The sequence below is a fragment of the Neovison vison genome, chromosome 5 (assembly GCF_020171115.1).
Source record: "Neovison vison isolate M4711 chromosome 5, ASM_NN_V1, whole genome shotgun sequence".
NCBI classification, from domain to species: domain Eukaryota; kingdom Metazoa; phylum Chordata; class Mammalia; order Carnivora; family Mustelidae; genus Neogale; species Neogale vison.
Genome location: NC_058095.1, coordinates 88093963 through 88117901, shown reverse-complemented (window position 1 = coordinate 88117901; position 23939 = coordinate 88093963). Strand labels below are relative to the sequence as shown.

At 41.3% G+C, this 23939-nt stretch overlaps 1 protein-coding gene across 3 annotated transcripts in view; it reads right to left on the bottom strand.

Annotated features, from left to right (window-relative positions):
* Positions 1-23939, bottom strand: part of NUP58 (nucleoporin 58) — a 96799-nt gene that overhangs the window by 39191 nt on the left and 33669 nt on the right. Inside the window, exon 1 of one of the 3 annotated variants that reach the window (XM_044249439.1) lies at positions 7660-7791. The exons of 1 other annotated variant lie outside the window; for it this stretch is intronic. In XM_044249439.1, coding sequence (XP_044105374.1) covers positions 7660-7700 — 41 coding nt within the window. In that variant the 5' untranslated portion in view covers positions 7701-7791. Of the gene's footprint in view, positions 1-2368; positions 2587-7659; positions 7792-23939 lie in introns of those variants that run through there. One more of the 3 variants, XM_044249436.1, reaches the window with a different exon arrangement.

The window sequence follows — 23939 nt, the reverse complement described above, 5'->3', positions numbered from 1 at the left end:
ACAGGGACAGAGGATGGAGTGGTAAACTTAAGACTCAGATCCTGTCTTCAGGAAGTTTCTAATCAGTGAAAGAAAGGGATTAATCAAACATTCATTATTCAAAAAATGTGTAGAGCTCCACTGTCTACTGGGGATGAAAAAAGTATGAAAAGGTCTTCGCTTCGTGGAGCTTCCATTCTACTACTGGGATCAGAAAATAAGTCAACAAAAAATGCAATGAACTGATTACAACTGTGATAAGTGCTATGTTACAGGGTACGATAAAGATGGAAACCTCCTCTACACTGGCAGATCTAAAAAGTCCTCTCTGGAGATGCCAACATTTGAGTCCCAAAAGTAGACACTAGCTTCTCATAAGAGGAAGGAGGTGGGAGGGGAATTCTAATGAGAGGGAAATGCCCCCAAGCAGGAAAGGGTTTGGCCAAGCCTACCCAAGGAACTGAGAAGATGCCAAAGTTGATACAGCACTATTTTTCAAAATAAGATTAGGAGTCATCAGGAGTATAAAATCAACTTAGCAGATCATAACTGGCATCTTAAAAAATGAAATGGAAACAACAGAAAATATCAAAGTGCATCACATAAATTAAGGGGAAGTATCTTTCTTTGAAACTTTGTTTCAGTTATTTCTTTGCCTGTACCTGACATGAAATAATTCCTTTCCCAGTAAGTCTGTATTACTGAATTGGAACAAACTGAAATGAGGAGATGGGCTCGGGATGAATCTGGGTTCCAGATTATTTGCTTGTGGATCATGGTAAGATTTATTTTTACTTCATTCCAAGGATAATAAAAAATCATTAAAGTCAGGCAATGGGAATTTTAAAAATGACTCTGACTATACCTTGTTAAAAAAGATTGACATCAAAGTATATTTTTGAAACAGCAACTGCGATCCATTGAACTAATCTAAGCAGGGGATGATAGGAATAGTTTTCACCAAATAAGAGAAGGGTTACTGGTTGAAAACCTGGAAGAAAGAGCCAGTACCCTTATTTATTTCACCATCTAAAACAGAGTCCATTATATGGGACTGTGTTCGATAAATATTTGTTCCATGAATGACAAGAGCTTGCAACAGGGCAGTGGCACTGGAAGTGAAGCAAATGGAAACTAGGTAATTAAAATTAGCAGGCCTTGCTGATTAAGGGTGCAGAGAGAAAAGGAGGTATTAAGGGAAATTCCCAGACTTTTTCCTTGACTATGTAGTCTGTACCTCCCCCCTCTTTTTGGTAAATTATATATATATATATATATTTTTAAAGATTTTATTTATTATTTGACAGAGAGAGAGCGCTCTCAAGTAGGCAAAGAAGCAGGGTGAGGGGGGGTAGGCCCCTTGCGAAGCAGAGAGCCCCATGCGGAGCTCAACCCCAGGATCCTGGGATCATGACCTGAGCTGAAGGCAGAGGCTTAACCCACTGAGCCACGCAGGCGCCCCTGTACCTCCCCTTTTTAATATAAGGAAGATACGTTTGGCTTTTTCCTCTACAATGACATCCCTCAAGCTTCAGGAGATACCTTGTAACATTTTCTATGCACACTTCTTGATGTAATGATCTCCTCCCCTTTTACCTTAGAAGACTGAGTTCTAAAAATGAAATCTCTCACCATGAAAATGACCTTTGACTATTATTAATGTCTCTTTCTAAACCTCTGGTGGCTGTATTTCGTCATCGCCTGAAGCGGTGGTTTAGCAGGTTGTACAAAAACGATAAATATGCTACCTACATTTTTCAGTGTAACTAGAAGACAATGTGAGTCATTCCACCATAACACTCACGTATACTAATACGCACACTGCTCAAAATGACCACCAAGAAATTCTGCAACACGTATTTAAAACAAAAAACTACAGTAACAAAGGACAGGGTTCCATGAGGTACCAAGAGGTGAGCTCGTTTAAAATACCACGAATCATTAAAGCAGTGGAATGTCCAAAACCGTGTATATCCTGAAATGAATTCTGAATTACCAGCGATAAAACTCTAATTGTCTCCCTTAAAATTTTTCTATTGTCTTTTTCTGAAACCCCAGAATGACCCACAATGTCGTTCATTCGTTCTGTGCCTCAGACTGCCGCACTGCGAGGGCTCAGTGTGAAATCCCAGGCCCTTCCTCCCAGCCAGACCCCACTGGACAGAGACACTGGGTGAACCATTGTGGATTCTGGGGACCTCACAACCCTATGAGCATCCTCCCGACCAGGCCCCCAAACGGCAGGACTATGAGGCTGGCGCTGCGCAAGTCTGTCTTTCTTTTTCCCAGACCCACTAGAAAGGAACCCAGCCGAAGGGAGAGGGACGGGCCCACCCACGGGAGTCTCACGGAGAGGACCCGGGCGGGGAAGGCGCAGAAGCGCAGTTACCTAGATGCCCCGGTCCCGAAGGAGAAACCGCCGCCTGCGCCGGTCCCGCCGGGGGCTACGGTGGTGGAGCCCAGCGTGCCGGTCCCGAAGGAGAACCCCGTGGACATGGTTGGCGGGGCTCAGCGCCGAAAGGAAGCTGCAGGGGTTCTGGACGTTCCTCGCTCCTCAAAGCCAAGGCGGGCCAGGCAGCATCGCTCTTGCCCAGCCGCGACCTGGCGGGAACTTCAAGCCCTAGAGGCTGAAAAGACAAGGCCGGGGTGGGTGGGGCTACCACCCGAGAGCAGGTTCCGGCTCCCGCCGCGCGCACGTAAGCCCCCGGGAGCGAGCCCGCCGCGCAAGGCACCCTGGGACGGGGGTGGGTGGGTGGAACACGCCCGCGCAGGGCATTCTGGGATGGGGTGGGCTGCGCGGGGTGAGACTCCGGTCCTCTTAAAGGGTAGGCGCCTGGCGTTAAACAGCAAAACCGTTTCCTTTAGTTCTGTATTTGCATATGTGTTGACGTAATCTGCACTTCATGGCTGTTGAATATTATTGCTTATGTCTTTCCTTACTGCTAAAAGGATGCGTGGAATCCCAACGTGGGGAGGGCCCCATTGAGCAGTCCAAACCCTGTTAGAGAAAAAGAGGCGCGCTCAGTCGTCGGTAGGCTGCCGTCCCTTCTCGGAGAAGGACGGGTAGCTTGTCTTTCCCTGACAGTTCGGAAACGAACTGTTAGCAATTCATTCATCCGCTCCACAGCTTTTGGAGCCCGCTAAGCTCAGTCATTGCGAGTTGCCACCCACGAAGCTCAGAGAGCGTCCTTTGGTAGGGGGGTGGCCGATCCCGTTGGTGGCGCTGAGCAAAACCCCTGGACGTCAAACGATGTAGTCAAGTCCACGAAGTTTTTGCAGCGTATCCTGCTGGGTAGGAGTCTGGGTCTCCGGGCCCATCGCGGCGATGGCTGCCTTCTGGCTTTCGATTTTGCATTGCTCTAAGGCCTCCTTGCTACCTACCAGAGGAACTACCAAGTGGAAGGGCTAAGTACAGAAACAAGCACAATATAGTGAGGAATTTAAGAGTTCCAAGAGCAACCCCTAAACATAAGGAAAATGTAGATTTAAGGAAGAGATCCCCTCTTGTAGAAGCATCAGGAGAAGCTTCATGTCTGGTGCATTTGAGATGCTGTTATCGTAATGTGGGTCTTTATTCAAAGATTGTTACATTACTCCTGCAAATGGTTTTCCTACTTGTGATTTCTTCCAGTAAAATTCATCCCATAAGCAACCACCAGATTTGCTCTCCTAAAACACAATTCTCACCGCTGCACTGCCTTGATGAAACACCCAGTGGCCCTTTAGGCTAGCATTCGTCCTCCATAAGACATATCTAAGCGCAGGCCTCACAATTCCTCTTAATGCAGCACTTTCTCTAGTGTTGAGGTTGGGCATTGCTGCCTCCTGTGGACTGAATCCTGTCCCTCTAAAATTCACCTGTTAAAGCCTTAACCTCCAACGTGATGGTGTTTAAAATAGGGCCTGTGGAAGGTATTAGGCTTAGATGAGGTCACGAGGGTGGGGCCCTCATGATGGGATTAATTCCCTCATAAGAAGAAACATTAGAGACCTCTATTTCTCCATTTCTTGAGGATACAGCTAAAAGGCAGCCTTCTTAGGCAAGAGGAGAGCTGATGGGCACCTTGATCTTGAACTTCTCAGCCTCCAAAACTGAGAGAAATTTCGATTGCCACCCAGACTGTAGTATTTTGTTATGGTAGCCTGAGCACTTACACATTACATCTGTGTGTGTTTAATTAAAAAACCTAAATAGCATTTTAGATATTATGGACATCACCATAAGAATAATTAAAAAGTGATGTGTTTGAACTGTAATTTAAAGAAAAATTTCATAGTGACTGAACAGGAGGAGGAAAAAATGAAATATCGAGGGTTTTAGAGCTTCAGTGATCTGGAAAAATACTATTATCAATGATAACTTGTAAGATGGTTAATAAGAGGACTATGAGGAAAAAATGTAGGGTATTTTGACTGAAAAAAAAAGATCCAGATGATTTTTGGAGGAAGATAGAATGTGGCTCCCCACATCTTTTAATTCCATTGTGCATTCTTTCCAAAACTTTTGAAGACTATCAACATAAAATTAGTAAGTTCAAAATGCTTGGCCTAGGAGTACCTGGGTGGCTCAGTCAGTTAAGTGTCTGCCTTCCACTCAGGTCACGATCCCAGGGTTCTGGGATGGAGCCCAGCACCAGCCTCCTTGCTCAGCAGGGAGCCTACTTCTCACTCTCCCTCTGCCTGCTGCTCCCCATGCTTGTGCTCTCTCTCACAATCTCTCTGTCAAATAAATAAATAAATAAATAAATAAAATCTTGTAAAAAAAATGCATGGCACATACAGTTTATATGTTGATTAATAAAACATATAAGGTTAGCTGGAAGGAAAGTGCATGTAAAAATGTAGTAGGAACTAATATATATTCATAATAAGGGAAACTGATGTGGGCCATATAGGAATTAACTTCTCAATCATTCTGTAAATCTTAAACAGTTTTAAATAAGTTCGTAAGGGGCACCTGGGTGGCTTAGTTGGTAGAGCATGAAACTCTTGATTCTCAGGGTTGTGAATTCAAGCCCATCTTGGGTGTGAACTCTACTTTTTAAAAGCTAAATAAATAAAATATGTTTATAAAAGAAAGTGAGGAATTTGAGTTAGATAAAAGTTTGAGTTTGGGGGGAGCCATTCAAATTGATAAAGTATTCCTTTAACTTTATAAAAGTTTTAGTATGGCATTTTTGTCTTGTATTTGGCAGAGTAGTTTAAATTATGCAGAAGTAACCCCTGAGCTGCCACAGAGAGGAGGGCTGCAGGGATGGAAAGCAGACTACTTAATGAACAGCAGTATTACAGTCTATAACATGGCTCTAGATACACCGAGTGTAAGACTGGACCTCAAAGACCTTTTCTCATATAACTTCTTCTCTTTGTCATTTAGCAAAAGGAAAACACTTTACCTCCTTTATTCTACAGAACTAGAACTCCAAAGAAAGCAGTTTCTATAAGCCAGTAATGTGTTTATTAAATGGAGAGCTTGATGTAAAATGTTCATGTAAATTTCATGCCTATTTAAGCCTAAAGTCTATCATCCAGGCAAAACCATGCAGCACAGGCATTTGGCTTAACTGTCCTTATATAGAATAACACATTCTATTCCAAAGGATGTTTTACATATTCCTCTTTGATATTGGGGGACCTGAATCCATATATCAATTCTATGGGATTTACCACTTTCTTTTTTTTTTTTTTTAAGATTTTTTATTTATTTATTTGACAGAGAGAGATTACAAGTGGGCAGAGAGGCAGGCAGAGAGAGAGAGGAGGAAGCAGTCTCCCTGCTATGCAGAGAGCCCGATGCGGGACTCGATCCCAGGAGCCTGAGATCATGACCTGAGCTGAAGGCAGAGGCTTTAACCCACTGAGCCACCCAGGCGCCCGAATTACCACTTTCCAAGGATGAAGCAAATGATTCAGATTCTAAATTATGTAACAAACCACATTCCTTCCCTTTCTTTTTTTTTTATTATGTGAATCATGCTAAGAAAACCATCTTCTGCAGAGTTACTGGCTGTATGGTGATGTTGCTAATGTCAGAATCAAACTGAATTATCCAAAAGGCAATAGCATTGTAAAAAAAAATTTAATTTCAACTTGCATGAAAATGGCTAAAGAAGCTTGTTTCTGTAGTATGCTCAGCTCAGGATAATTCTGAGAAGCATCATTTGAGAAGTTCTAACATAGAAAAGAAGCTGGAGGGACGCCTGGGTGGCTCAGTTGGTTGGACGACTGCCTTCAGCTCAGGGCGTGATCCTGGAGTCCCGGGATCGAGTCCCACATTGGGCTCCCAGCTCCATGGGGAGTCTGCTTCGCTCTCTGACCTTCTCCTCGCTCATGCTCTCTCTCACTGTCTCTCTCTCTCAAATAAATAAATAAAATCTTTAAAAAAAAAAAAGAAGCTGGAATCTTAAGTCTATTTCAGTGGCTCCGCAATATATATGGTCTGATCCTCTGAAATAACCAAGAAAGAAATTATGATTTAAAGCCTATATATAATCAGTTGACATCTGTCTTGAATTTATTCCTGGGGCTCTATTGACTTTAAAGTTTTATATAGTGTCCTAACTGTTTATAAAAATCCTATTAAAGTTTTAAAAGATCCAACAACAACAAAATTTATAGAAAGATAGATCAATAGTCAAAATGCGACAAAATGTTAATAACTGTGTTCATTGTACTGCTCTCTCAACTTCCCTATAGGTTTGAAATTTTTCATACTAAAAAATTAGAGCCTAAATCTAAAACAGAAGTTTCCAAGAATAGATCTAATAATGATCTGTTTCCTGATAAAATTTTCACTCATCACCCAAGAAATGAAAAAAAAAATGAAAAGTAAAGCAATACAGGGAGTCTTACATGAAGCTAATTTTATTTATTTGTTTTTAATTTTTTTTTTAGTAATGTTTACATCCAACGTGGAGTTCAAAAACACACCCCTGGCACCTGGGTGGCTCAGTGGGTTAAGCCTCTGCCTTTGGCTCAGGTCATGATCTCAGGGTCCTGGGATCAAACCTCAAAACGGGCTCTCTGCTCAGCAGGGAGCCTGCTTTCCCCTCTCTCTCTGCCTGCCTCTCTGCCTACTTGTGATCTCTCTCTCTCTCTCTCTTTATCTCTCTGTCAAATAAACAAACCAAAACAAAGTCACAGCCCCATGATCAAGAGTCACATGCTCTATCAACTGAACTAGCCAGTCATCCCAAAGCTAATTATATTTAAAGTGTGGTCATTTGGTTTGAAATTATGTCCTTCCTATTGGTGAGTGTGAATGATGGGACATGAAAAGGTTGCTTTCTTTTTTTTTTAAAGATTTTATTTATTTATTTGAGAGAGAGCATGAGCAAGACAAGGTCAGAGGGAGAAGCAGACTCCGCATGGAGCTGGGAGCCCAATGCGGGACCCGATCCCAGGACTCCGGAATCATGACCTGAGCCGAAGGCAGTCGTCCAACCAACTGAGCCACCCAGGCGTCCCGAAAAGGTTGCTTTCATGAGCTGATAATGATAATATATAAGAATAAAACCAGGAAAAGAAACTTGGCAATGTCGGCATAAAATAAATAAGGGGAACTCTCTCGTTGCCATTCATTTTCATGCTTCCCTTTTTCCTTAAAAAAATCCTGGTTTTGTGGGAAACATTTACCTGTGGCCAATTGGGTGTATGTGGGAAACTTGAAATAAGACTCACCTCATGAATGAATACGACTCATTTAAAGGAGTAGCTGCCATGCATCCCTTTTGCCATTCTCCTCCTTCTTGCCTGCTGCCTGGTACTTACACATGTGGCTGGGTCTCAACAGCCATCTTGGTCTGTGAGAAACTTAAGAATGAAAGTTATATGCTAAGAGGGTGTAGCAGAAAAATAGTATAATTGAGTCATATCAGTCATGATTTGTCTATCTTCAGACTTCTTTTATTTTTTAAGATTTTATTTATTTAGGGGCGCCTGGGTGGCTCAGTGGGTTAATGCCTCTGCTTTCGGCTCAGGTCATGATCCCAGGGTCCTGGGATCCTGCCCTGCATCGGGCTCTCTGCTCAGCAGAGAGCTTGCTTCCTCCTCTCTCTCTCTCTGCCTGCCTCTCTGCCTACTTGTGATCTCCGTCTGTCAAATAAATAAATGAAATCTTAAAAAAAAAAAAGATTTTGGAAAAAAAATTTATTTGCGAGAGAGAGATTGCTCAATCAGGGGGAGGGACAGAGAGAGAGGAGAAACAGACTCTGCTACTGGTCAGGAAGCCTTTCATGGAGCTCCATCCCAGGATCCTGGGATCACAATCTGAACTGAAGGCAGATGCTCAGCCAACTAAGTCACCCAGTTCCCCCTTCAGACTTCTTTTAAATGAAAGAAAAAAAAACCAACTTCCGTGTTAAGTTATCATAGCTGGGTTTCTATTATTCATAGCTAAACTTAATATACCAGTTTAAGTAGGAACCCACACTAAAAGATAAATTCTGTATGTGTTACTGAAGAAACAGGAAATAGCCCTGATGAACCAAGGTCCAGATTATCTATAGGATCACTATACAGTGATAAAGGCAAAAACAAAATATCCTGTTATCTAATTTTATTCTGCTAGCAGTGAGCACACTTGAGTTCTAGTCTCAAAAACATAGGAGCCAAAGAGGGAGAATGTATCTGCATTTATTGTTCTCACATTTTAATGAAACAATTCACGGTACGTGATGGACTCAGTATCCACTGTCATGGAGCAGAAATACATTCATAAGACTATTCCATAGCATGCACAAAATTTCCCTCAATTCTCTTTGACCAGTTTTCCCACTGCTTGATTAGACCTTTTGGTTACAAGGAATAGAAATCCTCTAAAAGTAGTTTAAGCACAACTGTGTATACATGTGCAGGAAGATGTGGGAAGATAGAGTTACTGGCATGGGAGACATGGGAGACAGACTTGGAATACAGAGAAGTTTCAAGTGAATCTAGAAGAAAAGGTGTTGTGGCTGGTGCAACAAATTGACCAGGAACATGAGGGCAAGAGGATGAAGAAAAGAACTCGAGAAGCAGAGAGATGGGGGCAGGAGGAGCGCTGAGGAGGATGACCAACAGTGCTAAGTTATTCAAAGCATTAAGATCATATGTATAGTGATAATAGGAGAAGCAATACATCTGTGTCTAGTTAAACAACCACGAGTTCCCATAAGAATTTTCACAATGAACTATAAGCAGACTTTGTGACGCCAAATGGCTGATGCCAGTGCAATTGTTTTGTATTGATACAGCAAGCCTGAAAGTAATTTATGGGCTGTACTAGGGCAGCAAGGACCAGCCACGAACTTATGACCCCAACCGAATTGTTCTCATTTGTTTAGCAAGCATATGGGAAGTCAGGTAGGCGAGCGCATAACACATAGCACAGACCCTTTCTCAATGCTACTCGATTTTATCAACCTAAGCCTTTTGTTTGGCTATTCAGCCTTTAAAGGAGGCACAAGTCAGGGCCTGGTTTCGTCCTCGTCTCAAGCCTTATTGTGGCCTCCCACAAAAAGGAATAGCCAGGCCTCAATATATATCAGAAAAACTGACAGCTAGACAGTTCATAAGAAATGAACAGGAGAGAGTTGCACTTATTTTGGAACTGAGAAGATCTGGAGGTCCCAGAAAATGGGGGAAGGATTAACTAACTGGTTGAGTGCCCAAGGGAAACAGAGGGGCATTCAGAAATGTGCCACACAAGAATCTGAGACCCAGCTCTCAAGAAGAGGCCAGTAAACAAATGGGGAGAAAGTGAAACAAATGTAGCAGAACAGATTTCCCCCCACCCTGTCCCTACCTCCAACCCCACTGTTATCAAACCGGGGAGGTATAGGGAAAAAGAGTCTTTGAATAGGATAGAGGGGAAATTTATATTTATGTTAAACTAAACTCTTGATTCCTAAAAATAAGTTATTTTTTTGAACCCAGAGTAATCATACAAAGTTATTGAGAGGTAAAAGGAGAGCCAACAAAGCAGGCTTAAAGGGTAACTGTGAAGAAAAAGCTACTGTGTGTTTCATCCCATAAGAATCCAGTGTTCAGTGAAGGGATTTTGCAGAATACAGCACGACTGACCACTGTATCCACCAATGTTAATAACCAGTGTGAACGGACAGAAATATCAGACATGGATACCACTTGGGCAAATCATCAATATTTACTCATCTCAAGGATTCAGAGAGAAAGTCACACCTTCAGGATACAGTGAAAAATGATGAGTAATCTTCTTTATGACAGAATGAGGAGCAAGCCAGCCTCCGAACTCTCAAATCCGGAGACAATGAGAGTTATACTAATTCCTGGAAATATAATATTTCTCCCTCCAAGTATGAGACTGCAGCATGGCTAACTTGGCTACATGCACATCGCTGGACCAGGTGCACGTCCTCGCCCGCAGGTATAGAATACAGAGTGTGATCACTTGCATACAATGTACAGTCACTCCGATAAGAACAAATGTTTATTCCATCACCCATTCTCCTCAAATGAACACAGCCTGATCCAAATAAATTCCTAGACTTAGGGCTGAAGAGGAAGAATGAGGATCAGCAAGTACGCAGACATCTCCAGGGATTCTGGGATGCATTCTTAAAACACACGTGCTCACACCTATTATTTATTGAGCATTCATTGAGGCCAGCCACTAAGCTTGAGCATTTCTCTTCATTACATCATTTAACTAACACAAATAACTCAGTGGAGAAGAGGATGGTAAGTACTACTACTTACCAATAAGTAAGCCGTAAACCGAGAGTTAGAAAAATTAGATAATTTTGCTAAACTCACACAGATAGTGAACAGCAGAAATGAGATTTGAATTTAGATAGCTTTGATTCCAGAAAGAATTCTGACTATAGATTTCATCTTCTGCAATAATATACCTAAAACTAAAAGTTAAGAAATGGAGTCAAATGAAATATTCTTATTCTTTCAATGACTTATGTTTACTTAAGAAACAACCAAATTAAGAAATATAATTGCTCTTATGATATCTCATTAGTGGCAAAGAGTAAACATAATTATAAAAGCAACAACATTTGCTTTTAAAATATAAATGTTATCTCACATGAATCATAGTATCAGACAACTCTCACACATTTTGTAGGGGAAGTAAGTGTTTTGGTTTTTTTTTAAGAGCGTTCAAACAAACAAGCATTAGGGAGAAAGGAATGCAGGAGATTCTGATTCCTCATTATTTCAAAGTATCATGATTGTTTATTTAATGCTTTATTGTGTTTGTTATTTTTGATGCACAAAACTACCATCTTTAAATAAGAAAATGCCATTTCATTAAAGTCATCCAATAACAATAGTCACATCCCTATTATAAGTTGTTTTTGTTGGCACATATAAGGAAAAATTTAGGTGTCCCCTAGAACTTGGGTGACAAAGGAAGTTATAACTACATGCAACAAAACAAAACTAATCAAAGAACTAACATCTCAGGACTCCACAGAAAGACAGTGTGGTGTCTAGACCATGACTTACAGGAACTTAGGTGGCCAAATGGCATAGTTAAAGAAACAACAGGACCCTCAGAAGGAGACTTTTTCAGCAAGAAAGCCTAAATTAGGGTTACTTGATACACCCCTATAATAATGAACCTTCAGGGCTGCCTCCAGAGGCTTCCCTGGCCCAGAAACACTACTAACTTGTCCTGCAGTTGATTCCTCCCAATAGGATTTACAGATCCATCAAGATTTTGGCTGAATGAGAGGAGCCTATCCACAACATTTTTTTTCCCTTGCTCTGAATTCATGCTAACTAAGCAAACTTCTCCACTGTAAAGTGTCTGCATACCTTTATAGGAAGAGAATATTTTGACCTCATTACTGTTTGCTTTAAAGTCTATTTCTCATGGTCAATGATTAAGTTAGTATTTTTATATTCACCAGTCTGATTAACCCTAAAAAGCAGATCTCTTCTTGGTTGTCTGGTTTTCCTTTGGGTTAGCCTCAGTGGACTGACTCCTTCACTGGAAAGGTGAAGTTAAAGGTGAACCCACAACTGTTATAAGTGCCCTATTAACAGAAGTGATAAGCTGAAGACAGCAGGGAATATTTAATCTGATTAATTTTATTGTGCTCCCACTTTTTGAGAGAAAGGGAGGATTTAGGAACATTGTTGTGCATTGCAGTCCTCTTAAACTGGACCATATACTTGAAGAACATTAATAAGAAAACACATCTAAATGAATGAAACCCTTCTCCTTTCTGGTGTCTCTTTATTTCTTTTGAGTGAACCACCCCTTTGTAGTGACAGAGGAATTAGCGCTCTTTGTTTCTTGCAGTAATCTCCAGGGGTAGAGCTACGGACAAAGAAGCAAATGGCCTGAATCTTTTGGTTTTCATATGTGGTGCCTGACTGGGCCTTCTACTCAGGCTCAGCTACTGTTGCTAACAAGACATCTGTTCCCAGAACCCCATGTGCTCATTCAAATGCACAGTCCCTTTACCCACTGAGCCACCCAGGCGCCCCTCAAATGCACAATCCCTTTAAATAATGACATGGGGGATCCCCAACAAAACATCTACCTCATCACTCTATAGCTTAGTTTGCCAATTGTCAAATTCTCCTACAAAGATTCTTTCTAATTAACATTGTATATCTTGAAAGGATGGTCAAAGATCATCAGATATTAGAGAACAATTGTGACAGGAAAGTCAGAAACCAAAACAACAAAACTAGAAGGCCTCTAGAAAGAATAGAGATAATTTGGGAAGCCAAAATGAATAAATAAATTAGTTTATTTTTATTGTACCGCATACCTAGCCATATGAGATCCACAAAATCAGAACTGGGTGCTACTTATTAGGACATTTCCCTGGCTGATGGTGAAGGGCAGTCCCAAAGATAGTATCTGTTTGGTAGGCCCAGAGAATAACTAGACCAGAGTGGAACAAGAGCAGAAGAGGTCCTAGAGATATCCAGGGACCTCTAGAAAGATGTCTCAAGAAAAAACAATGGAACTGAGAGATTATCTGCCAGAGTTAACCATGAGGAATAGTGGATCTAGTATGAGACTAGTTAACACAAGAGTCAAAGAAGGCTAAGCAAATTACTCCCAAGTGGCCATTGAGCCAGGACAAAATTTTGATTGTATAAGAAAGAAACTCTAAGTAGTGTACTTAATTTGGATTAACAGTGAGCAGTATATAAGAATAATAATGACAATATGGGGGGGCGCCTGGGTGGCTCAGTGGTTTAAGCCTCTGCCTTCAGCTCAGGTCATGATCTCAGGGTCCTGGGATCGAGCCCCACATTGGGCTCTCTGCTTGGCGGGGAGCCTGCTTCCCCCTCTCTCTCTGCCTGCCTCTCTGCCTACTTGTGATCTCTCTCTATCAAATAAATAAATATCTTAAAAAAAAGAATAATAATGACATTATGAATGTACATTTAATTTGTTTAAAGTGTTAAAACTCTAGGAGGGCAAGGGGAAGGAGCAGGTATAAGTCTGTGAGCGGGTACCTATGTTGTAAGATAGTGAAATTCTGACCTTCACTGAAGGAAGTAAATGGAGATGATCTAAAACTGGAAAAAAAACAACAACAACAACAGGAAAGAGTCCCATAACTAAGTTACTTAGACATATAGAAGTGAAAAAAAAAAGAGGAAAAAGGCAAAAATCAAAATGAGTGCTTTGGGAAGTAGGAATAGCGATGAAGCATGAGATAACCAAATTTTGTTATAAGTTTTATGCTACTCTTGAACTTTTAAAGCATTGTGTATTATTTTGGGAAAAAGTTCAAATTTCCTACTCCATAGATTTTCCCAATTGTGAAAATATTGTACTTGCAGAAGAATGCATAAAGGGTACAAGTACTGTATAACTAGTCACCCTCATCTCTAAACGACACATTGTAACCACCACTCACATCAAGAAACTGAGTGCTGCAAGAGAATTAGAAGTGACTTCTAGTGATTGACTTCCTCAATCACACTCCAGTGGTAACCATTATCCTAGCTATTGTAAGGATATATTCTCCACTTTTCTTTACAGTTTCAATACATACATGCTCACCCCTAAACATAGTTGAGTTTTGCCTATTTTTGAACTGTAATATAAATGGAATCATACCATATGCATCATTTTGTGCCTTGTATATTTTTCTGAAATTATTTTTTAAGTAGGCTCCACACCCTGCATAGGGCCCAGCGTGGGGTTTGAACTCATAAACCTGAGATCAAGACCTGAGCTGAGATCAAAAATCAGATGCTTAACTGACTGAGCCACCCAGGTGCCCCTGTGCCTTGCATCTTTTGCTCCACCTTATGTTTAAGTTTAATCCTTGTTATACGTAACTGAAGATTGTTCCTTTCCACTGTTGCATAGCATTCCATTTTATGACTATATCACCATATACCTATTTTATTGTTGCTATTGTTTACAGTTTTGGGCTATTAGAATGGGGTTGCTATAAACATTATACATGTATCTCATTGCATATGCTTAAAATCCTCTAGAATCCACATTTAGGAGTGAGTTGATGGTTCCTAGGTTATGTATGTGATCCACTGGATAAGAGGAAGATAAATTGTTCTTGAAAGGCTTTGTAACAAATTACACCCCAACAGCAACCATGGTCTGAGAGTCCATGCTGTTATACATCCTTGCCAAAACATGTTAGTGTCAACGTCTTTGAAATTTCCTGATTAAAAATAAAGTTAAATTCTTTCACCTATGCTTACTGAACTTTTGGCTGTCTTATTTTGTGAAGTCCTGTTTAAATGTTTTTCCCATTTTTCTGTGGAGCCTCTGCCGTTTTCTAATTTATTTGTAGAAATTATTTATATTTTCTTAATATGAATCCTTTGTATATTATATGTATTAAAACTGCCTTACACTCTGGGTGCCTGGGTGCCACAGTCGATTAAGCCTCAAACTCTTGATTTCAGCTCAGGTCATGATCTCAGGGTCCTGGGATCGAGCCCCACGTGAGGCTCTGTGCTCAGCACAGAGCCTGCTTGTCCCTCTCCCTCTGCTCCTTCCCCCTATGCTCTCTCTCTTTCTCAAATAAATAAAATAGTTTTTGTATTTTCAGTAGCCCTTTTCCTATTGTATTTATTTAATATCATATCAGGTAATATCATATCATATCAGTAAACACAGAGGAAAAGAGCACAACCTGGTTTAAATCCTGATTCTGCCATTTACAAGTCAGCTAACTTCATATAAGTAACCTAACTTCCCTGGAGCCTCATTCTCCTCATCTGTAAAATTAGAAATAATTAAGAGCTAGCAAGTATAAAGCACCTCGATTTTTGGCTAGCCTGTGGTGGGTGCCTACTATATGGCAGTGTGGGTATGGGCAGTCAGGTTGTTGCATGAGTGTCCTTTACTGGCTACACCTCTCCCAATGGGTTAAGCTGCACCCACTGTCAATTTGCAGTTGCACTGGGGCCCCCAAGTTCCTCAGGAACCAGCAGTCCTCTGAATATCTGGCACCCAAGCTTGCTCTGATTGGCACTCGAGACCTTGAGAAAAGCTGCTGTCCATGTTCCCTCCCATGGCATTGGAATCCAACCTCTAGTAAGGAACCCAACCCTATGGTCAAGTCCATTCTTGGCCCCCGGTCCAGCAGGCCTTCCTCTGAAGGATGCAGAGAGAACAGGGACCCATGTAATCAGAACCTCTCCAATCCCAGCATCTGTTGTGCTTGCTGTCACCTCCAGGGTAACTTCAGCATTTTCACCTCCTCAGGTTCTGAACCAGTCCCTCCCACGCGGAGCTCGAGGCAGCTGGTAGAGTGCAAGCCAGGGCACGAGGAGCAACATTATTTCAGATGGAACAAGTGTCTGATGGAAAGCTTACACAATTGCAGCCGGTCCTGGACAATCTACCTGCTCGTTTCACCCCCAGCCAGGTGGGCGTTCCAGAAGCAGCTGGCGCTTCACAAGAGAACCGCACGATGGCATGAAATTGCATCTCCTGATTCGGTTCCCCACTAAGCATCACTTGCTTATCCCACCAGTGACGATGGACAGACCTGGTGGTGCCTCCCACCCCACTTTCAGCTTAGTCACCCCAAGTGATTTATATATGCGAGACCACCCTTGTCTCCAGATAAAATGAGGAAAGGAATCTGAAGGGTGTTGTGGTGTCCTCTGCTCGCTGCCACACCCCTTCCTGTTCCTTTTCCCTTCAGTCTAATGAATTATTTGTCTTTCTTTTCCTCCCACTCAAAAATGCTCATGCTTATGTGTGTGGGTTTTTGTTGTTGTTGTTGTTGCTGTTGTTGTTTTTTATAGTTTCCAATAGAAACCATACTCATTTTCCAGGACATTTCTCCAAATTTTTTTTTGCCCTAAGGCCTGACTTTTTAATAGAGTCAGAAGTGGTTCTCGTTTTAAAAACAGAGGTTTCAAAAAAAATAAAATAAAAAAATAAAAAAAAAATAAAAACAGGGTTTCTGGTTTTCATGGGCATTCAAAGCTAAATTCTTCACTAGATCTTAAGGAGATTCTGAATCGTAGTTTTAATTTTGCTTCTTTAACCACTTGTGTTGTTTTGTTACTGCTCTAAGAGTTTTTACATACATCCAAAGGAGGGTAACCAGAAACAGTCCATGTAAGAGACACTCCATGTAGGAGTCAGGGTAAGTCAAGCAGAGACTATCTGAACCAAACAGCAAATTGCACTGAAGAGCCAGTCAAAAGTGCGGCTCTAGGGGTGTGTGGGTGACTCAGTTGGCTAAGCAACCCGCTCTTGATTTCCGCTTAGGTCCTGAACTCAGGGTCTTGGGATTGGTCTCAGGCTCTGTGGGGAGTAGGCTTGGGATTCTCTCTCTACCTCTCCCTCTGCCCCTCCCCCTGCTCACAACAAACAAACAAACAGTAAATAAAGGTTTTTTAAAGTGTGGCTACAACAAATTATTAAAATTTTCAAAAAACTAAATTAGGTAACCTGAACTCTCTGTTGTAGGTATATAGGTCATGGATATGAAAATGTGCTTAAAATACAGAGAAAGGGAGCCTAGGGAATTGCTCAGGAATAACTGACACTAGTAAGAGATTGGGAGCCAGTGTGGGGGCAGGAACTAAAAGGGAGTCATGTTCCTCTAAAAAATAAAAATAAAAATACCACATGGTCCAGTAATTGCACTACGGGTATTTACCCAAAATAACAAAAATACTAATTCAAAAACATGTACGCCCCCCTATGCTTATGACAGCATTACTTACAATAGCCACAATGTGGGAGCAACCTAATTGTCCACCAATAGGTGAACGGATAAATAAGAAGTCATACATTAAGTGGTATATATCAGCCATTTAAAAAATGAAATCTTGCCATTTACAACAACAGTGACAGACCTAGAGGGCATTATGCTAAGTGAAATAAGTCAGACAGAGAACGAGAAATACATATGATTTTATTAATGTATAGCATCTAAAAAGCAAAACAAGTGAACAAACAAAAAAAGCAGGAAAAGACACATAAATATAGAGAATAAACTGGTGGTTGTCTCCACGGTGGCAGTGTGGGGGGTGGGAGGGAGGGCAAAATAATGGAAGGGGAGTGGGAGATACAGGCTTCTAGTTATGGTGGGAGTAAGTCACGAGGATGAAAGGTACAACGTAGGGAATAGAGTCAACAATACTGTCATAGTGTTGTATGGGGACAGATGGGACCTCTGCTTATGGTGAGCATGGTGTAATGTACACTGAATCACTATGTTGAAACTAACATAACATTCTGTGTCAACTATACCTCAGTAAAAAAGGCGAAGAAGAAATGAAAAGGAGGGAACCTGCACACAGAGGCAGGCACAGAGGGAGGACCAGGGGAAGATACAGAAAAAGCTTTCTACAAGCCAGGAACAGCTGAGGTCACTGAAGCCAGGAGAGAAACAAGGATGAGATTCTCCTCCACAGCCCTCAGAAGGAACCAATCCAGCCATCCCCTTGATCACAGACTTACGGCTACAAAAATGGGAAGACAGTACACTTCTGTTGTTTAAGCTGGAAGAAAATAAGGTGGCAGGGAAGTGAGTGAGATTTTACTTGGATTACTGCTATGTGACTGGATCTGTCATAAGAAGAATGCGATACTCATGTAATCTATGTGCGTACACATACTGACAAACATTGGCAAACATGGATACATATGTGCATAAAAGAGAACAGTAACCTTAAACTTTATTATACTTCTGCAAAAGTCCTATAGTAGTATAATCACCCCTAGAGCCTGAAAATTCTTATTATGCTTAAACTTGTGGGCTTCCGAAGGCTTTGTCTTTCCTTATTGCAATGGTTCTCAGCCTTGGAGCTCGCTCGAATCAATAGGGACATTCAAATCTCGATGCCAACGCCATATCCTAGACAAATAAAGTCAGAATCTCTGCAAGGGAAACTGGCTCCAGCTTTTTTTAAAGCTCCCCAGGTGATTTCAATATGTGACCAATGTTGAGAACTAGTTTTACTCTGTAACCCCTCAAAGGGAGGGTCTATGTCTGGTTTGTATTTATGTCTTCACAGCACCAAAGTTAGTGACTTACATCAATATAATGAGGAGATCCGGAGCCTCCAATATTTGCAGAGGGAGAAAAAAAGTCACAATAACCAGAAGTTAGTAATGTGTTAGGACTAATGCACACAGATTAATAAGTCCTAACACTGTTTCTTCCTCTGTCCCTCCCTCCCCACTTATCCTCTCTCTTGCTCTTACCCTGTCTTGCAAAAATAAACAAACAAACAAACAAATAAATAAGTAAATAAAAATATGCAGTGGAATAATACAGATTTACATCAGTGTGGATGAAACTGGAGGAAATTATGCTCAGTGAAATAAGTCAAACAGAGAAAGACAATTATCATATAGTTTCAGTTATTTGTGGATCATAAGGAATAGCATGGAGGACATTAGGAGAAGGAAGGGGAAAATGAAAAGGGGGGAAATCAGAGGGAAGATGAACTATGAGAGACTATGGGATCTGAGAAACAAACCAAGGGTTTTAGAGGGGAGGGGGTGGGGGATGGGTTGGCCCGGTGATGGGTATTAAGAAGGGCACGTATTGCAAGGAGCACTGGATGTTATACACCACAATGAATCATGGAACACTGCATCAGAAACCCATGACGTACTCTATGGGGACTAACATAACATAATAAAAAAAATTAGAACAGCAAACAAACAAATAAGTAAAAGCTTAAAATAAAGCAAAAAACCTTAAGTGTCTGCCTTCAGCTCAGGTCATGATCTCAGGGTCCTAAGATCAAGACACGTATCGGGCTCCCTGCTGAACGGGGAGTCTGCTTCTCCCTCTGTCCCTCCCCCCAACTTGTGTGCTCTCTCACTCTTGCTCTCTCTTGCAAAAATAAATAAATAAAATTATGAGTTCCAACAGACAGCATCATGCCCTTTTGATGCCTTCAGGATCTGCGTCTTTTCACGCAAACACACACACACACACACACACATATCTGTACACACAGCCCTTTACTGGGTATCTCCTCAGAGTCTGAGAATTTGGTGGTTGCGGGGGGGATTCTTTGGTCAGGGGATATCCCAATAGAGCAAGGTGAAAGCCGTCAACCAGCTTTATCTCTCACTGATGTCAAAGAAAAGATCGTAAATGGATTTCTAAGTCACTGTTGAGCAGAAGGTCTCTTTGGAAGAAGGACCCCTCACCTTCCTCATGACTGCTTCCCAAAACGGATTACCTTATTCCTGAGACATTGCCCAAAATTATTTGGAACAGTGAGTTCCTCTGGACATATCAGTAAGTTCTTCTGAAAAGAGAATTTGGAAATTTGAAGTTCTTCAGATATATTTTGGGTTTTTTTCCTGAAAATGGTGCCAAAGGTTTCCTCTAATCCTGGCACAGCTGGTGTTGATGGTTGTGGTGGCTTCGTCTAAAATTTTGTGCTTTAAATGTTATGATGCTTGGGCATATCGAACCTGATATAAAGTTCGTACTGGGGGAAGAGGGTCCATATTAATTAAGCAGTTGGGATTATCCATGCTTGATATGGCCCTCTGAACAGCTCAGGTAGTTATATTAAATGCTTAGTTGTTGATCTCTTGAAGATTTCAGTGGCAGAATTTCTGGTGTTTGAGTAGATTATAATTCCATTAGAAATACACCTGTAATATATTAGTAAGGTACTTTTGAAAATAATCTACATAGCATTCTATCTTGTGTCTTTCTTTAATTGGTATGAGATCAATGCAGCATTATTTCAGTTCAAATATCTTGGTGTGTTATTTTTTTTTAATCCCATTAAGCGATAGCTTTACAACAGAATTTGTGAAATCCTATTATTCACATAACCTCTAAAATCAATGTTCCTATGTATTTTAAAAATCAAGAAACTTCTAATTATTTGAAACAGTGTCTGCATTTTACATCACTTAGGGGCATGTATATTTTATGAGTTTATAATTCTAAATATAGAAAATAATTATATTAAACCCAGGTATTTTGGAGAAAAACATTAATCAGCTCTATAAATTATGGCATGATAAGTCGGATTGTTCCCTCTGTAACAGTGTAAGAGTTCCAAACTTTTCATCAAGACAGGAACAGAGAGACCGAGACAGAAATTCAGATGGGGGGGAAACTATGACCTCTTTGGCATGTCTCTTTTCAGGAAGACATTTCAGAGCCCATCTCTGCTGGGCTGGTGTCTGCCCACCTGGCCACACAGTCGGGTTTGTTTTCGTCAACTCTAGCCCAGATCTGCGTCATGCAATGCACACATTTCCTACTTCATTCATCCATTCGGTATGTCATTCATGGTTAGAGTGGTTTCTTTCCTAGTATTTGCTTATGGAAGTTGTGCTATGCCAAGCCTTCCTTTCCCTCCTGGTTCTCTCCATTGAAGTCCAGCCCACTTGCCCCCTCCCTCCCTCCACCGCTTTCTTCCTCTGGCTTCAGAAATCCTGGGACAGACTGAACAGGAATTTGCACCAGAGTCCCAGGATAGGAGAAACACCTGTGCCCAAGGATAGGTTAGGTTAGCACCACGGTCAGCAACATACACTTGGGTTGCCTCCTTAACTGCTTAGTCTCTAGCGTGCTTCCTTCAAGAAAGACACCATTCAACAGACACCGGAAAAGTAAATGAAGGAAGAACAAGCCAGCAGCGAATTGTGACTTTGTGTTCATGGGCACAATTATGAGTGTCTGAACAGCCCCAATTTTCTGTTGGCTCTGAAAGTTCAGGCAGCTCCTCTTCCTGTCGACTTACTTCTCCAGGGGAGCTGAAAAGATCCAAGGTAAGGATCAGTCCCTCACCCTGGGACAGAAATTTCACATATGGTACCTCTGTTCATTCTCAACATGACTCTCCCTTCAGAGAAAAGAACCAAGGCTCAAAGGGGTTAAATCCACCCAGCAAGCAAGTGGCAGAGCCGGGACTCAGCCCAGAGCCACCTGGTTCCAAAGTCCATGTCCCTCGCTCCCATCACCCATGTCACTAGAGAGGGAAATGTAGTGTGTATGTGCCAGCCTTATACCTACACATTAAGTGAAGGTTGAAATGATAAGGAGCCCGACAATGAATTACCAGTACCATTATAACACTTTGCATTGTCATCTTTTATTTTATTACATATCCAAAAATACAATTAATCAGGAAGAATTTTATTTGTTCAGTATTTCACTTTCAGTTATGGTTTGTTTCCTTCCTTCCTTCCTTCCTTTACTTTTTTCCCTCTGGCCTTTCTTTCTTCCTTCCTTCCCTCTCTCCCTTCCTCCCTTCCTTCTTTCCTTCCCTCACAATCAAATTTTCCCTAATTGTAATTAAGGGTAAAGAAATTAGGCTTTACTCTGCCTGATTAGGAGATGCAGTGCCTGGTTCATTAAAGAGAAGTCTTCTTCAAGACAACTGGGTGGCTCAGTCAGTTATGTGTCTGCGTTCAGCTCAGGTCATGATCCCAGGGTCCTGGGATGGAGCCTTACATCAGGTGTCCTGCTCAGTGGGGAGCCTGCTTCCCCCTCTCCCTCTACTGCTCCCATGTTTATGCTCTCTCTCACTCTGTTAAATAAAGAAATTCCTTTAAAAAAAAAATTCTTTACCAAAGAATGACAGCTTCCAAAGATAGAAGAAATGGTAGAATTAGGAAGTCACCATTTTGCAAAATCCGCATGGAAAAACTGATTCAGGTAAGAGCCATCAATGAATGCTACAAGCATTGGGTAGAAGATTGTGGGCAGTGGGATCATTGGACATTACCTAAGTATCACCCCACTGGTGACTTGCCAATCTTAAGAGAACAATGTACTATCACAAAGGCCAGTACTGGTGGCTGACAACTCAACCAAGGAAGAAAACTCAATAGTATGCACACCCTGGTGTTGTACCCCCGACTCGAAGCAGCAGGAAGTATCCAGTATCACCCATAGTATTTGTTCCTGTTATGTTTAACCTGCACTTAACCAAGGTTTTAGACCTAACTTTCAGTGTATAGGAAAGTCGATAGCTGGAATGTGGAGGTAATGACACTACAGGGAAACAGTTAGACTTGTGGGACATTTTACAATGCAAACTGGCCTCGTCTCTCCAGAAAATCAATCTGATCATGGAAAGCAGATCAATGCTTGCCTGGAACAAGAAGCAGAAGGGATATGACTGCAGAGAGGCACAAAGGATCTTTCTGGGGCAACAGAAATCTGCATTTTGATTGTTTTTTATTTGATTTGATGGGACAGTTACATTGGTGCATACAGTTGTCAAAATTAATGAACAGTACAGTTACAGCTGAATTCCTTAGGTCAAGTTACACTTTTTTTTTTTAATACGTACTACTATTTTTTTTTGTAAGAATTTATTTATATGACAGCGAAATCACAAGTAGGGAGATAGGCAGGCAGAGAGAAGAGGAGGAAGCAGGCTCCCTGCTGAGCAGAGAGCCCGATGTGGGGCTCGATCCCCGGACCCTGAGATCATGACCTGAGCTGAAGGCAGAGGCTTAACCCACTGAGCCACCCAGGTGCCCCTCAAGTTACACTTTGATGCACATGATTTTTAAAACAGAAACAAATTATCAGTGTCACAGAAAAAAGTGAAGCCATGGGTTGTCTTTATTGTCTTGAGACAATATTTAAATTGTCTAAAGACCCATTACAACCAGATAGAATAAGAGAAGTTCAGTTAGATCTGGGCTTGAAGAAAAGGGGGACAACTAAGAAAGACATTTTGGGGATAATGAAGAGAATTGAAGCAAACTGGATGCTAGATCATCCTGAGAAATTTAAAAAATTGTTCTTTTGCTTTCTGGTAGGATAATGTTCTTATTGCTAGAAGATCTTGTTGAATTATTTAGGAGAGAAGGGTCATTAATTGCTATACTACAAGATATATGAGGACATGTAGAAAGAGAAAGCAAAGACAGCATCAAGTTATCAATGGTTTAATTCTGCAGAAAGAATTCACTGATATTTATTATGCTAGGCTTTCAACACTTCTGTCCTTCTGAAATTTCCAAGAATAAAAATGTGGAAAACAGTGACTGCCATGTGAGGGGTGATGGCTCCTCTGGTTTGGAGGCAGTCTTCAGAAAGTCTTCTGGCCTTTGGTGAGATTATCTCTTATGGCAAGGAGCCACCCCTTTCCATGGCTTCTCCTTCAGGGGAAAGGACACTTGCACATCCCTAGAGAGGCCTTTGTATCCTGCTCTGTGACCTAAAGGGCTCTGGGCTCCTCCCACCATCCTTCACTTCTCCCCACCACAATGCTGTTGAGCAAATACATGTGAATGGTTCTGTTAACTGCTTGAATAAATATTGCACCTCGACTAAAAAAAGATAAGTTCACTCCTGGAATCTCTCCATGAGAGAAGAGACGATAGAAGAACACAGATCAAGAAGCTTTAAACACTTGCTTAAAGTGGAATGGAAACATACGTAATATGTACTTTGAAGGTAGGAGTTCTCTTTCAATGTCAACTAAATGTGGTCACTAGGGCTCTGGGTGTGGAAGATCAGACTTATTTAATGTGATGATGTCTAGGATGTTATTGAGCTAAG